The sequence below is a fragment of the Mustela putorius genome, unplaced genomic scaffold, assembly GCF_011764305.1.
Source record: "Mustela putorius furo isolate JIRA1106 unplaced genomic scaffold, ASM1176430v1.1 tig00003845_pilon_pilon_pilon, whole genome shotgun sequence".
Classification (NCBI taxonomy): domain Eukaryota; kingdom Metazoa; phylum Chordata; class Mammalia; order Carnivora; family Mustelidae; genus Mustela; species Mustela putorius.
Window position 1 is genome coordinate 40,459,272 of NW_025421998.1, and position 17,190 is coordinate 40,476,461.

At 34.3% G+C, this 17,190-nt stretch overlaps 1 protein-coding gene across 5 annotated transcripts in view; it reads left to right on the forward strand.

Annotated features, from left to right (window-relative positions):
* C1GALT1 (core 1 synthase, glycoprotein-N-acetylgalactosamine 3-beta-galactosyltransferase 1) overlaps nt 1-15,269 on the forward strand; it is a 38,745-nt gene extending 23,476 nt beyond the window's left edge. For 4 of the 5 annotated variants that reach the window (XM_013064173.2, XM_004767825.3, XM_004767827.3 and 1 more), the window contains 2 exons: nt 3,245-3,912; nt 10,270-15,269. In XM_013064173.2, the coding sequence (XP_012919627.1) occupies nt 3,245-3,912; nt 10,270-10,461 (860 nt within the window). In that variant the 3' untranslated portion in view covers nt 10,462-15,269. Of the gene's footprint in view, nt 1-3,244; nt 3,913-7,112; nt 7,208-10,269 lie in introns of those variants that run through there. The other variant, XM_045062728.1, reaches the window with a different exon arrangement.
* Nucleotides 15,270-17,190: the final 1,921 nt, after the last annotated feature.

Below are 17,190 nucleotides of genomic sequence, written 5' to 3' on the forward strand. Positions count from 1 at the left end.
GTGTTTTGGTCTTAGTTTTTGCTTAGTCTTGTTCTAGAGAAACTCAAGAGGTATATATAAATCCCAATTTATATATATTTTTTCAACTTATTTTTCTATTAGTAACTAATAATAACTAATCTTTTCACCTTTTAAGAGGCATAAAAAACTAGGGAGGTAGAAACTAAGGCTGTGTTATAATGACTTCATTTTCTCTTACCTTATACCTGTTACCTAGCTCTATACCTGATGTTCTCAATTGTGTCCTCTAGGAGCCAACATTTAAAATGTTGGTTTTCTCCAAGTTTCTGTCCCGTGGCTATTTCGTTGTATGTGTGATATCATCAATTCCCATAATTTTGATTTCATCTCCTCTTTATTGTCTTTATCTTAGCCCAGTTCCCAACATTGTGGAAAAAAAAAATTAAAGTGATTCAAAGATATCTGCAAATGTGATTTATTTGATGATAAAGACTATAGCAGCTTGGAAACAATTGGAACTCTGGGTTACGGAATTGCTTCTTTTATCTTTTAGTAGTAAATTACTTCTTTCTGACCTCTCAAGAAGAGGCTGAGGGATGAAGTGTACCACATACATCCTGGTTGAGTTGCATTAACTAGCAAGCATGTGCATACTGTTACAAATTATGTCATGTTATGTTTAAGTGTTTATATAACTGATCCAGTTCTGAGTAGGTGCTCTGTATTCTTATCAAGAGCAGCCTGATCATTGGACACTTGCTCTGTAGCCTTGCTCTGGATTGTTAAAGGGCTGGTTGGCACATGCTTCTCTGCTAGTAGGCTATATCAGGTCAGTATAAGCACATATATTAGGTACCTGCTTGTCCGGCTTGATGCTCCACATCTGTTTAAGCTGGAGATTATAAAGTCATGGTAGGTGTTTTCCTTCACTTACCAATCAATCCCATTTATCATAAGTTCAAGCATTCTACTTCTTTACCATTTTTCAGATTTCCTCTCAGTTCATTTCCCCTAGTTGAGGCCTTCAGTTATACCCACGTACCGGCGTTCAACCAAACTTCACCATACCTTTTGTCCTTTCTTATTATGAGCATTTACTCATTTAAAGACCTCTATTTTCTGCATTATCTCTATTTTCCCTGATTTTGCATTATCTCCCCTTCTCTGTTCCCGCCAAGTTCCCATTCCACACTCTGTAGGATTTATCAGCCACTGCTTTCTTTTTCTGCAGCACATTGAACCCTTTTACATACCTCTATTATAGTATCTCTCTTAGAGTGTGTCAAGTGCTGGTTTGTGTACCAAGGTCCACTCTGAGACTGAGTTCTTCTGTAGCAGGACATATGGTGTACTCACCTTTTCATCTCTTGTGCCAGCATATGCCTACAACAAAGTAATTAATCAGTGAATAATTACAAAATGAGAAACAATATTTACCAGATCCCAGCACTGGGGAGAAGGTTGTCTTGTTCAAAGTGAAACATTGAGAATTCCTGCATCTACCATTTTCCCTGTGCATCCAGTATTTAGTTTATCTGTAGCCAAAAGATTGGGCTCCTGAAGTATATGAAATGTGAATGTTCTCTGTCTGAAGGGTGATTCTGTTTTTGAATTGTGAATTACTGATTTTTCAGGGGGGGCGTGAGAATATTTTGGAAAATTCCATGCCCAAACCTCACCCAACCTTGTATTAGCTCTCTATTAGTGGACTAGAAATTTATGTCTCCAGTTGTTAATTTTTCATAGGACAAAGCTTTTGTAACTCACTGGTTGACCTTAACTTTAAGGATATGCTTCCTTGGGATTCTGCCTAGAACATTACTATAAAAAGTGTGGTTTTGCAGACTTATGCTGGTCCACACCTACATAGGTATTGAAATTGGGACTGTGCAGTTAGAAACTTTCAGGGTAATTTAACAGAGTAATTTTGCCTAAATCCAAAACTAAGAATTAGAATTTGTATTTTATATTTCTTTTACTAATTTTTCTAGTAATTCATTTTTAGCACATTTATAAAAAGTATAGGTCTCTAACTATTGAAAATAAGAATTGATCCTTCACCAAGCAATGATCTAGGATCTTAAAATTGAACTCTTCCTTTAAACCAGTGGTACTCAGTATATGATCTTGGTCTGACAATCTGAATTGTTTATTACCAGTCTGCACCCAGATAAGGAGATTGCACCAGGATGTAACTTACTTAAGCTCACTGCTTAGTTAAGTGGACTTTCTTGGAAATATAGCAAGACTTCCCTAATGAAAGAAGTAATATGGTGTTTTATATTCTGGCATGGCTCCCTATTTCTTTACTGAGGAGTACTTTGAAAAGCACTGCTCTAGACAGTCTTGGAAATACTACTGTTAACCTGTTCTGTTCTGTTTCCAACTGATGGATTTGCATTTTGGAATATCAAAGTAATCTCAACTCAGCATTAACCCCTCTTCTTCAAACTGGGGTCATCATGAAAGCCTTTTTTAAAATTCTTTTTTTTTTTTTTAAGATTTTGTTTATTTATTTGACAGAGATCACAAGGCAGAGAGGCAGGCAGAGCGAGAGGAAGGGAGGCAGGCTCCCTGCCAAGCAGAGAACCCAACACAGGGCTCAATCCCAGGACCCTGGGGCCATGACCATGACCTGAGCCAAAGGCAGAGGCTTAACCCACTGAGCCGCCCAGACACCCCATGAAAGCCTTTTTTAAAGCCACCTTAGGGGTGCTTGTATAAATTCCTAACAGTGAACTCTGGTGGAGTGCAAAATGAACTGTTTCTTCAGCAGCATGTCTTTCCTGTCCTGCAGAAGTTTATTTAGAGCTGCAAGAAATTCCTGTCAGTGTTCTGTTGAGAACCCTTTGTAGAATGAAGTGAAAAGCAGAGACTAATACCCAGCTTCATATGTATACCAATCTCCAATCTCCAAGACAACTTGTTAAAATGCAGATTCAAATTGAATAGGTCTGGGGTGGGGCCTGAGATGCCGCATTTCCAACAAGCTCCCAAGTGATGTTGATCCTGTTTGGTCAACCACAGTTCAAATAGTAAGATTTTAAGTCATAGTGGCAATTCTTTTTACTGCAATGGATAAGACTGACATGAAACCAGTAAATCAGAATGTCAGTTCATGTTAGGTTGAGTTTTTGCTTTCTTTCAGTTAAATCACTAATGGTAGAAAGATAAATAAATAGAAGGGGGGTTTTGAAATTGTTGAAGAAAATTTTTCATCAATATAATTTATTTGAATTTTACATCTATGCAAATACAACTCTAAAACTTCTTTGTTTAATAGATGAGAACACAGACATCGCTGAAAACCTCTATCAGAAGGTTAAGATTCTTTGCTGGGTTATGACAGGGCCTCAAAATCTAGAGAAAAAGGCCAAACACGTCAAAGCTACATGGGCCCAACGTTGTAATAAAGTATTGTTTATGAGTTCAGAAGAAGATAAAGACTTCCCTGCGGTGGGATTAAAAACCAGAGAAGGCAGAGACCAACTATACTGGAAAACAATTAAAGCTTTTCAGTATGTTCATGACCATTATTTAGAAGATGCTGATTGGTTTATGAAAGCAGATGATGATACATATGTTATCCTGGAAAATTTGAGATGGCTTCTCTCAAAATACAACCCTGAAGAACCCATTTACTTTGGGAGAAGATTTAAGCCCTATGTAAAGCAGGGCTACATGAGTGGAGGAGCCGGATATGTTCTGAGCAAAGAAGCCTTGAAGAGATTTGTTGATGCATTTAAAACAGACAAATGTACACATAGTTCCTCCATCGAAGACTTAGCATTGGGCAGATGCATGGAAATTATAAATGTAGAAGCGGGAGATTCCAGAGATACCATTGGAAAAGAAACTTTTCATCCCTTTGTACCAGAACACCACTTAATCAGGGGTTATCTACCTAGAACCTTCTGGTACTGGAATTATAACTATTATCCTCCTGTAGAGGTAAGTTTAGAAATTTTATTACTGTATAAATACTTAGACTGGTTTTTGTTTATTTAAAAACTTCTTTAGCATCGATAACTAAGAATCCTCTTTACTCCTTTTATATAGAGTGGTAATGTATAACAAAATAGATGAGAACATGAGTATCAGCAGTAGTAATTCAGTAAATATTGCTACTATTACCTAGTGTTTATTGCCTGTGTCAGGCATTAAAAATACAACAGTAAATATGGCCAAGCTCCAGTTCTTGTGAACCTTATAATAGTATATTATGAACCTTACATTCTGGATATGGAGACATTCAGTAAACAGGTAGACTAGTAAAGATAAAATATGATTTTAGGTTGTGATAAGTGCCCTAGAGTAAAATAAGGCCAAGTGAGGGGATAGAGAATGAGTGGAGTGGGGCACCCCAGTTTTGATGATTAAGGAAGATGTCTCTGAAAGGTGACTTCTGAACAGAAATCTGAATGAGGTTAGAGAGCAGGCTATGTGGAGAGCCTTCTGGGCTTCAGGAATGATGTGTGAAAAGACTTTGAGGTTTAGAATTCTAGGCTTCTAGAATTCAAGTCTTTGCCTACTTAATAGTTAATTGACCTTGGATGGACAGAATTTGCCCAATTTCTGAGCCCGATTTGCCTGATTTGTAAAATGGACCGGATCTACCTGTTTGATTCAGTTGTGATTAGAATATAGTACAGTGCCTGTCACACTGTAAGCATAAGAAGCCTTAGCTCTAATTTGATAACATAGTCATCATTCCTGAGGATTTTATCTAAAATACATTATTTTATTAAATTCCTCAGCTAAATGTTTAAGAAAAATTAGTATCTTGTACCCACCAACTAGCTTTACCATATATTAATCTTTTTTGGTTTTTGGTGTTTTTTTTTTTTTTTTAAAGATTTTATTTATTTATTTGACAGACAGGGATCACAAGTAGGCAGAGAGGCAGGCAGAGAGAGAGGGGGAAGCAAGCTCCCTGCTGAGCAGAGAGCCTGATGCGGGCCTCAACCCCAGGACCCCGGGATCATGACCTAAGTTGAAGGCAGAGCTTTAACCCACTTAGCCACCCAGGCACCCCTACCATATATTAATCTCTAGCCATATTTGCTTCCTTTTGTAAAAGAAAAAGGTATAGATACAATTGAGGCCTGTGTACCCTCCCCAACCGAGTTTTCTTATATCCTTCCTCAGTGTTAACCACTATCATGAATTTAGTATTTGTCATTACTGTGTGTGTTTGTATCTTTTTTCCTACATGTTTGTGTATCCATAAATAATATGTAGTATTGTTCTGTAGGTTTTTAAATAAATGGACTTATTCCATATATATCCTTGAACATTTGCCCTTTTAATACATTAAGATTTATCCACATTAATGTATGTATGTGCTTCATTAATTTTTAGGCTTCTGTATAATCTAACATGAGCATCTGTAATTTATCAGTTCCCCTACTGATACACATTTAGTAGGTTGTTTCCAGTTCATCACTGTTATGAGTATTGCAGCAGTGAGCGACTGACTGAAGGACATCAGGAGTCATGAAACCTAGCTTTTAGATTCAGATCTGTTATTGATTAATAATGCATGTAGGCAAGTCATTAGTACTCTATGCCTTCTTTTTTTCTGGCCCTAACATACAGACGAGATCGGGCGCGTTCAGGGTGGTATGGCCGTAGACTGGCCCTAACATACAAATAATACACTCATGCTAGCATTCTCATCTTCATAAGCCAGTGTTTGCAAATCATTATCTAGGACAGTGGTTCTCAACTGTGGACTTTTTGCCTCCTAGAGGACATTTGGCAAAATCTGGAGACATTTTTTTGTTAATTGGGAGACTGGCACTGGGTGGAGGTTGTTACTAGCATCTAGTGGATAGAATTCCTCAAGATTGTAATCCCACTAGATGCTAACCATCTCACAATGCACAGGACGGCTTCCCACAATAAAGAGTTATCTGGCCTAAAATGTCGGTAACACTGAGGTTAAAAAACATTGACCTAGAACTTTTGATCCAATATTTAGACACTGAGCTTTAAAAGGAAATGTTGAAGCACATCACAACGGCTTCTGATATCAATCACCAGTATGTTCTTGGTACTTACTCAGACATAATAATTCCTTACAGTAATTCTGCGTTTAATAGATGACAAAACTGAGGCTCAGAAAATTCAAGTAATTTGTCCTGATAAATATTCTAGGCAATTTACAAACCATGCTGATTATTAACTCTTGTGATTTCTATCATGAGTTCCCTTCCCCTCCATGATTAATGTGATATGTGTCCCAGAGGGTTGGGGGTTGAAATGAGGGATGTTACAATAAATATTCTGCTGTTGGGATAAAATTGCATTTTAATAAATAAACAGTTTAAAGTTCAGTTCTATGTAATGTGTCCATTTAAAACCTTATGCTAGGATTTTATTGCTCTTGTGGATGCAACAATTTCCTAGACTGTAAAACAGATGTATTCCTAAGTCTACTTTGTGATAGTCTATTTTTGTTTTGTTCTCATGAGGTACTACTCTGAAATTTTTTTAAATGATTTTATTTATTTATTAGACTGCACAAGCTGAGGGGAGCACCAGAGGGAGAGGGAGAAGCAGACTCTCCGCTGAGCAGGGAGCGCAGTGCAGGGCTCGACTCTAGAACTCTGGGGTCATGACCAGAGCCAAAAGCAGAGTAACAGACTAAGCTACCCAGGCACCCCTGAATTTTTTTTTTATGTAAACTTTTCTTAATATAATCTGACCATTCCTAGATTACTTGAGCCCTTCCCTTCTTAATGCTGTACATTCCCATATAAAAATATATCTAAACTTAAGAACATTACAGATACATATAACAAAGACACCTAAATGCATGTAAGGTTTTAATAAGAGTATCTGCTACAGACAGTAATAGCAAAGGGACATCATAATTCTCACTATTTTGTAACCAGTAAAATACCCTTCTTTCCTTTAAGAGTGCTACTGCCCACAATTCCCACCTACAGATAGGTGTACCTAACAGTATACTTTATATGAACGAAATAAATATTTCTGTGATACATCAGATTGTGGTAGTTTTTAAAATGGTTGCAAGAATTATGTTCTTTCTATAAAAATTTATTCAGTTATATTGAAGACAATAAAATAGACTTGGAAGAACCAAAATTGACCGAGCTTCCTAATTACTGCTTCTTCTCTCCCAGGAGTGTTCGATACAAACACATGTGAAATCCAACTTCTATTATTACTCATCCATCATTTAATAAATTTTCTTCTCCGTAAGTGAGTTACTATTTTCAGAGTTATCCTAAATCTCCTACATATACTTTTGCTTTGTAGTGATCACTGAAAACACAGTGTGGAAAATGTTTATTTTAGCAAGTCAATGTGTGAGATATACAGCTGATCAGAGACTTAGGTTCTTAAGTTGGGTTTAGAACTTAATCTTCATGCATTTCCCCTTTCACACCACCTTCTTACTTCCCTAAAAGTGATTTATTCCCTAGGACTAAAAGTCTCTTCCCTGGAAATAAACTTTTCACCAGAGAATTTGTAATCAGTCTTCATACAGAGGATTTAAAATAGTGTATATGTGTGTAACAGTCTATATGTAATAGTGTATACACATACACATGCACACATATGTACAGATATATACACATATATACACACATATCTACATATATATACATGTGCCCTTATGTGTGAAACTGCCTTTTTTGTAGGTCAGAAATGATCAAATAGGATTTATTCTCTTTTTCAATTCTGATTACATTAACTATAACCCATTTGAAACTTACTGATACATGGTCAAAATTGAGAGCTCCAGATTTTTCCAAATTGTTAACTGATCTTTCCAGTACCATTTTTTAACTAAGTCTTATTTTCAGTAGTGCTTTGAAATAATCTCCTTTATCATATACTGTAGCGTTACTTACAGTAGGGTTGGTATCTGGTATATCTGGTATTTCAGTTCTGTTCCATCATCCTATTTGATTTTGCCTCAGTACCATATTGTCTTGAACCCTGTAGCTTTACTGAATTTTGAAATTATTACTCTAAGTGTGTATATTCCTCTATTTTATATCTCTTTTTTTCAAATTGTTTTGGTAACACTAATGCCTTTATGTTAATGTATTTATCCATTCAGGGACAATAGATATCTTTGCCTGGGATTTTTAAATTTTATTTTAGGTCCCTTAGTAAAGCTTTATAGTTTTCTCCAGATTTTATTTCTTCTTAAGTATCTCCCTATATTTTTAATATTTTTGTTACTATTTTAGTTGGGCTTTTTAAAAAGCTTTTTAACTGGTATATATGAAAGCTGTTGTTTCTTAAAAGCATCTTTAAAATTTGCCTCTGTTCCTAGATTCTCTATATCTGATGATTTTTTACTTGACTTTCTTGAGTTTAGGTAGTAGCCATTATTACATGCAAAGAGCTATTTTGTTTCTAATAGTTATAGCAGTTATCTTTTTATTGCTTATAAATCTTAATAACAGTGTCCTGGTCATCTAGTAAAAAAAACAGTAATGCCATAGAGTGAAACATAATGTAATAAATCTTATTAAAAATATTATTGCAGTATTTCAGGGTCATATGAAGTTGCTTTCAGAGAGGATCAGCAATTTAAAATTCACAGCTATTGGTCTAGTCTTTTAGTTTAACATGTACTGCCCAGTATAGTAGCCATTAGCTAGGTACGACTATTGAGTACTTGAAATATGGCTAGACCAAACTGAGATGTGCTGTCAGTATAAAATTCATTCCTGATTTTAAGAACTTACCACAAATAAAAAGAATGATTTCATTAATTTTAAAATATTGATTGCATATTGGAAAAAATAATATGGACTTACTCATTTGAAATATATATATTTTTTTAACTTTTAAAATGTGGCTTCTAGATTTTAAATGGCATCATGGGGCTCACATGTATCTATTGGATGGAGCTGGTTTGATGATCACAAGTTGACTTATCATTTTACTTTTCAGATTTGTTCCTATCCTTACATTGCCAAGGGTGCTAAGAAGTAGGCTCCAAATAATTTTCCAGTGCCTACACAGTTACCCAGAAACCCCAGATATCTGGGGTTTGTTTCAAAGGAAAGTTCAGAGAGAAGGCCAGAGAAGATGCAGTGGGTAATTCCCTGATAATTTTTTCTGCATTGTAAGCTACTTACTTCCAAACATGAATTATGTTCATACTAATTTAATAATAATTAAATGTTCATACTGAACATTCAATAATTCATGTTTGGAAGTAAGTAGCTTACAATGGGACCTTGTCTCTGGGACCTTGTCAGAATATCTTTCTTCTTGGGTCCTTGTAAAGATACTAGATAGAATCTGAAGTTTGGTTGGAGTCACCTGGGCGAAACATTCTGTAAATACCAAAATAACCTTCTAACTGTTTAGTTCTGGGGTCAGTTTTGTGTTTTCTTCTTCTTCTTTTTTTTTAATGTTCTTGCTTTTTTTTTTCCTGTTGTGTTTTTTTAATTACCTTGTTTTTGTCTATTTAAAAACCTATTCCAATACCAGCTCTGTTAGGAATCTGAGAATTATATTTCTGGACTAATGTTTCCCTCTGACTTACTTACTGAGGACCACCTAAATGTGATTATTTTGTCAATAATAATGTTGGCATTTATGGAGCATTTACTATAGGCCGTGCTGGTTTCAAGCATTTTATATACATTATCTCCTTTAAGTAACCATCTTTTGCAGATGGGGAAATTGAAGCTTATAGAGGTTAAGTAACTTGCTAAAAGTCATACACTAGTAGGTAGAATTTGACCCTAGTAGACAAACTTTAGATTCAAACTAAGAGTTGACTCAGCACTTCCTCTCATAAATACTGCATTGTTTGGGTTGATGTGCAGATGAAGTATTTGGTTACACGTAATGGGCAAGGATTTTGTAATCATTGAATGCTTCAAAGTTGTCTTTCTGAGGTTTGTCTTTCTGAGCCAGAAAGCTGTCCTTCTGAGCCAAGCAAAAAGGTAAGAGTGAGAGCATAGGAAGTTCAAAAGCAAAACTCGGAAATAGAGCATCGTTCTTTGTATAGCTGCCCCTTTCATTTGAAGAAGTCTCGAGAATTTTTTCAGTGAAAACATTATAGACTATGAGAGAAGATGATTTCAGGTAGATATATATTAGCAGTTTTCATGTTTAAGTCATGAAGAACTCTACAAACTCTTGCTTTCTTCCACAAGTCTAATAAATAGGTGCCTCTGCTTTACCTTGCCAACTTTGGTGCTCGGAATCTGTTAAAATTAATGTTTCCTTTATCAGTATGTAAATATTGTGTGTTAACTATATACTGTTTCTTAATGATGCCTGTTTCTGCTACTTTTTTAGGGTCCTGGTTGCTGTTCTGATCTTGCAGTTTCTTTTCACTATGTCGATCCTACAACTATGTATGAGTTAGAATACCTCGTTTATCATCTTCGTCCATATGGTTATTTATACAGATATCAACCTGCCTTACCTGAAAATATACGAAAAGAAGTAAGTCGAGATTACAAAAAAGAAGATCCAAAAGTAAAATGAGAACCCTTGAAAGAAAAACACAAATGAAGAGGTAAAATGTTTGGCATTGCACTGAAGAACTTCTGCATTTCTGATACAGAACACTGGAATCCCAGTGAGGAATTCTTTCTAAGTGAACATTCCATGTTAGAAATCTTTCATATGAATGACTGTAAACTGAAGCTTTAAGTGAGCTGTGAAGTCTGTTAAAATGTGTTTTGATACAGTAATATATATATGTAATATATATAAATATATATTATATATATATATGAAAAACTTGTGTTTTTAAAATGGTGGCCAGGTAGAGGGACTAGAAACGAGAATTTTGTTTTCTACTCTTGACCACATTTATTATTTTCACTGAGAAACTAGGACACTTAAATTTTCTAAAACTACACTGCACATATTAATAACACACGTGATGCTAAATAGGTCTGCCTTAAAGAAAATTTTAGGAGGAAATAGTGTTGCTTAATGTTATTCATAAACTCAAAACATGAGTTTATATTTGTAGTATGATATAAATGAACCAAACCCTTCCCCCTACACACACACTCACACATGCAGTTTTTGTCTAATGGAAATTTCCTGTGACTGTAATTGGCAGTATTTCTTCCAGACAAAGTAAAGTAAGAATGGCACTTGTCCTAAAGTGCATTAATAAAACCACATTTTGAAATTATATGGGCCTTTACTATATTATATACTTGGTTCTAATTAGTAATTAATGTTTTACTGAGTCCCTATTGTCTCTTTTCTAAATATGTTTATCCTTGAATACAGTTTTAATTATTAATATTTATTTACTCAAAGCATTAATAGCATTCTATAAACATGCATTTTAAAATATTTTGTTCCCAAATTTACCCATTGTTAATTGTGGGTAACCAATAAATAGTAAATTTAATGCTATTTGGGGATGCCTTTCTTAGATCAGTGCCACTCTCAGGAATTCGTGTCATTTTAAGTTGATTATTTAAAACTCTTTCCAACTACATAATTATAGTTCCTTTTGTTATCATCCTGTTGAGAGATGAGAATTTGTTTGTGCCTTTCATAACTTGTTTAAAGCAAAGTTTAGACATTCATTTTTAGGCTCTGAGGTGGCTATTAGTTGCACTGGCAAGTTAATTTGAATGTACAGTTTTCACCAGAGTTGATTAAAAATATTAGAGAAACAGAGTGCTTAAACAAAGTGAACTATGCCAGATATTAAAAGACCAAATACTTAATTCATGAATATCAGCCTGAATTTTGATGCTGACTTACTATTTTGGGGTGGTTTTTTGTTTGGTTGGTTATTGGTTGGTTGGTTTTGGTTTTGGTTTGCCAGTAGATAATTCTAACAGAGCAGAACACCCAATTCAACACTGTCATCAAAAATATGTTCGTAAATATTTCATTCTGATTTTAGTGACCTATTTAAAGCATTTCTGGAAGGAAAGAAAATTTTAAGCTTTGTTGTCTTTAGTAGTATTATTTGAGTGTATCATAAAATAATATTTTGCAGACTTTCTGTAAGATTACCTTAAATGTTACAAACGAGTTAAATTTTTTGTTTATCATTATGCTAATTTTACATGGCTAGTATGCCATTGAATCTGCTGCTTAGCTGAAGAGTTTATATTTATTGTGCCAAAACATGTCAAAATTATGATCTCTTTGGATGGTATATATTGAGAAGATGTTCTTGGTGACGATTAGTGGTAATTACGGATTACTTTGTCCTGTCCACACATTGAAAAGTCCCACCAGTTTTTAACTTAAATTGTCTTTTGTTGTTTTTGTGACACTGTTACCTGCCAGAAGTTCAAGGCATTCATTCTTTTCTTTGAACAACTCTTCATCTTGGTGTGAATATGAATTTATTTGCAGTCTATATATGCTACTTTCCAAAAAACCTTAAAATTTACTAATAGGAAATTAACATTTTGATGAATCCTGGGGTCTGGAGTCAGACTGCCTAGGTTTAAATTCTTGGTCTATCACTTACTAAGTTTTGTAACCTTGAGCAATTTACTTAATCTCCCTGTGCCTCAATTTTCTCATCTATAAGTTAGGGATGGTAATACTATCTACCTCACAGGATTTTTATGAGGATTAAATGAGTGAATATATGTACAACTTTTAGAATACTTGTCTGGCCCAGATTACGGAGCAATAAGTGTAAGGTTTTATAGAATGTAAATATTTGTTCTAAGCGAATGAAAATATCTACTTTATTCAATTAGATATTGAAGGAAATATTTCATACATTTCTTATAATAAGTAATAGCTAATTTTTATCTAATGCCTACTGTATGCCACATGGTGTGCTTTAGATATTCTTTGTACATTAGTGTTAATCTTCACAAATTGGGTATTCTTCCTATATTGTAGTTGAGAAAACTGAGGCTCAGAGAATTAAAGTAATTTTTTCACTGTCATAGAGCAAGTAAGTAACAGAGCCAGGATTTATGCTCCAAGTCTGTGTGTTCTTTGTACCATGTTAGCCTTGAGGTTAGTCATTTAGCACTATTTCTTTCCATTTTTACTTATTAACATGTGTGATATGATACATCAGTCAGTAACAGACAAATTAACCAGCCAGATTGTCATAGTAGCTCTCAAATAGTCATTCTTCTATACTTGCCCGGGAGCTTGTTAAAATGAGGATTTCAAGACTCTGGTCTCAGAAATTCTGATTCTAGCATGGGGCTCAGTACTGTACTTTCTTACTAGATTCCCTAGGTCAGTGGTTCTCGATGTGTTGTTATCCCCAACTAGCAGTATTTGCATCATCTGGGAACTTGAAATGCAACCTCTCTGGGACCCCCACCCCAGACTTCCTGGGGAGTCAGAAACTCCAAGAGAAGCTAGCAGCTGTGTTTAAACAAGCCCTCCTGGTGAGTGAGTCCTATTCATTCTAGTTTGGGAACCAAGAGTTGGGTGATTCTGATGCCATTAATCCTTGGAATGTGCTGAAGATTTATTGCTCCTTAAGTAGGGTATCTTTCAAAGATTTAGATGAAGCATGTTTTAAATCTGTGTCATCCAAGATCATACTGTATTAAATGTGAGAGACTTTAAAGATAACATTCATTTTTTGACGAAATTCTTTAGCTTCTTCAGATTGACTAATACCAGGGCCCACAATAACATCTGTCATTCTCCAAGTTTAGTAATTTCACAGTTGGGGCAGGAAGAGTTTATTAGGTACTAGTAAATACATAATAATTCATTAAAAGCATAACTAAATGAGCATCCTCACTTGTTAGTAAAAAAAAAAAATAATTCCAATTGTAAGCAAAAAAACTTTAAATGGGGGTAGCAAAATACTACTTTATAATATGCAGATGTTTTTCTGCTAATTCGTGCTATCAAAATTTCATCACTTTCAAGAATCAGTTGACTGTCCTATATGACCTAGTACAGCAAAAAATTCTCCAAGTATTCGGTAGAGCACATATAAGCAGATTTCATGATGATCACTTTGTCATTTGGATAAATGATTTTAGTGTGGTCTCAAAACATAAGGCTTTTGCTATCTTTATGTTTCCCAATAACAGTATACTTATATTTCAAATGGGAAGTTCATAGGTGATACAAAGCAGATTTTTGTCCCAGAGTTCAATTATTTGTTTTATCTTAAATTTCAGAGGAATTTTTGTTACTGTAAGATGATTCAAAATAAAGTACTGGCCAGTTTTTAAAATTCTTTGAAATACGGTAGTTGTATTTGAGCATTAAATTTGTTAACTGATAATTTTCATAAATGTTTCTTGAGTATTAATTTTTCACTTCCTCGAGCCTATCGAACTATAGTATTTCTGGATTGAGACTTGAAAAAAATGCCTCACTTTATGATTAGATCAAATCTGTCCTTTTGTTCCTCATTTAAATTTTCAGTTCGTTAGAGTATTTTGTCTTTGACAATTTCTTCTTCTTTGTATTTGTTGCCCTCTATTTTCTTTACAACTAATTTCCATTTCTTAACTACTTTAATGCTGCCTTTGCAATGTTAATTTGGCTGTAGTGATTAGAATTTGTATCACTTACTAATAATTTTATACCTATTAACTTTACATTTCCCTAGGAGATTGAAAGAAAAAAATCTAAGAATAATGCTTGCTGGCTCTCAGGATACTTGCCCTAGTTAAAAGTCTACAGTTTTAAACTAGTTCTATATATACAATTACTAAATGAATTCAAGTTATTTGGATTCCATTCCCTCAACCCCCTTTTCTCAAAAACAAACCAAAAAACTCATTTGTCTCATTTCTCTACTATAGGCCTAACAGAAACATTCTTACGCAATCTGGGGGACAACCTGTTGTTTATTATATGCGAAATGTAACCTCTCTTGATTTAAAAATATGACTTATGTTTATATATTGGAGTTGAAATAGAAGTTTTAATACAGATTAGAGCAAAAACTTCACAAATTCTCCCTAGAGAAATCAGCTCTAAAACTAGCTTCAGAAGTGAACAGTGCTCTGTTTCAACCCCTTTTACCTCTAGTTTTTATCAGTTCAGTTTAAATAACTTTGCAGGGCCCTACCAATTAATAATCCATATAAAGTATATAGTAGAGGGAAACTAATCTTACTGCTAAGCAGTGTGTTATATTACACAGTGAATATTTGTGTTTTGGAATTTTGAAATTATGTAAGGTTATAGTATTATGAATGGTTTAAAAATGTGTGGTGACTTGCTTATTTTAAGTGATCCACCAATAAGTCAGAAAAAAAATGTATTTTTAAATATGTTTTTTAAAGTGCCTTTTGAACATTTTTAAACAATGGATTTAAACAACCACATAAAATAAATTACCATGTTTAAAGCTGTTTTATCTGATTATTTTTAACTGTTGTAAGAATTGTGGGAAACACTAAAGGGGTAGTTTTGGGGTTACTTTACCAAAAATACTAATTTAAATTATTTTCTCATCAAAGTTATTCAGTTTGAATAGGCTTGAGTAATTTTTGCAGCAGTGTGTATTATTTGTCTTTAAAGCAGCAAAATACTCTACCTCTGATTTAGAATAATAACCTTAAAAAAATTAGGTCATCCAGGTAAGTGTATGTATGTGTATATGGGTCGGGGGAGATGGTTTTCTATTTCTTGGTATATTTTGATCTATCATGTACACTGGAATTCATTTATTCAACTAATTATTCAAATAATATTCAAATAATGCCTAGTATCTACTAAAATACAGTGGTGAGCAATACCTATAGGATCTCTGTTCTCATAGAGCTTTAACTCTATAGCTAGACAATAAACAAGTTAATAATAGATGAATGAACAAGATCTCAGAGAATGGTGTTAGGAAAAGAAAACAAGGATTTGATAGAGCAATTTTCTGGGTAGAGTGTCAAGGAAGACCCCTGAGGAGATAGTATTTGAACTGAGGCCTGATGACAGACATTTTCTTATTCAACAAAGTAATCTCATTATTTATGAGATTCTTTGCCCCTATTATGTAAAAAATAATTATTATTTTCCACCTTTGCTTAATTATGCTCTGGGCATATGTAAAGACTCAGTGAAATGCAATTTATATGCCATGAACTTTGTGGTTTTAGGTATATTTCATCCAGAGCTCAGGTCTATCTATTGATATTAGATTGGTCTGGTGCTTTTAAGATATGAATAAAAACTGACCTACCTCTTCCTTAAGCAGATAATTCCAGATGTTCATAAATTCTTTGAGTCTAACCTGTCTACCTCAATTTTCAGTCACATGTCACCCAATATATTCCTTATTAGTTCATATGTACATGTATGCATGTATATGTATATATACACACATACATATATACACTGTCGTTTGGATTCACCAGTTTTAGAAAAGTTGAGGAAATGAATGCCACTTCATGTTGTTTTAGTAGTAGAGTTGTACAATTTAATATATTCAGATAGCCCCATGTTGTCCAATTAATTGTATTTAGTTGCACTGCTAATTGGTAAATCATTTGAGAAGAGACTGATTTACCTAAATACATACAGATTCACTAGTACCTATTTTAAGTTTTCCAAAAGTATAATCCTGGAAAGAATACAGAATTATTGCTTAATTTATTTTCTACTAAATGGCTCGACCTCAAACATATTTTATTTCAGCTCTAATAATGCTGACGATATAGATTATCCAAATAGAAATTCCTATAGTGTTTAAGACCGAACATTTAAGAACTAAAGTTCAGCAACATTGGCATTCTCCAGATAAATCTATCAGTATTAATAAAATATGGAAGTAAACTGTTTTGTCATGAGTTTGTTACTCATTATTGAATGTATTGCTATCTACAACTTTAAATATGTTAGTTCTTAAAGCCATACTTGTGTTGTATCATTTTTTCTGCCTAAAGAACTACCAGGTGGGGTGTGCCTGGGTGGCTCAGTCATTAAGCGTCTGCCTTTGGCTCAGGTCATGATCCCAGGGTCCTGAGATCTAGCCCCACATCAGGCTCCCTGCTGGGCAGGAAGCCTGCTTCTCCCTCTCCCACTTTCCCTTTTTTGTGTTCCTTTTCCCACTCTGTCTCTGCCAAATAAATAAAATCTTTAAAAAAAAAAGAGAGAGAGAACCACCAGGTGTTTGTACTAGCTAGTGCTTCTCATTCTGTTATTGATAGCTTTTTTTTCAGGACTGAAGATTTGTGCGGGGCATTTCTACTCTTTCTGTCTTATTATATTGCCCCTGTATAGTGCAGTTGAATATAGTCACTTTTCTTCCAATAATGAAATACTCGTCTTTTTTATGAA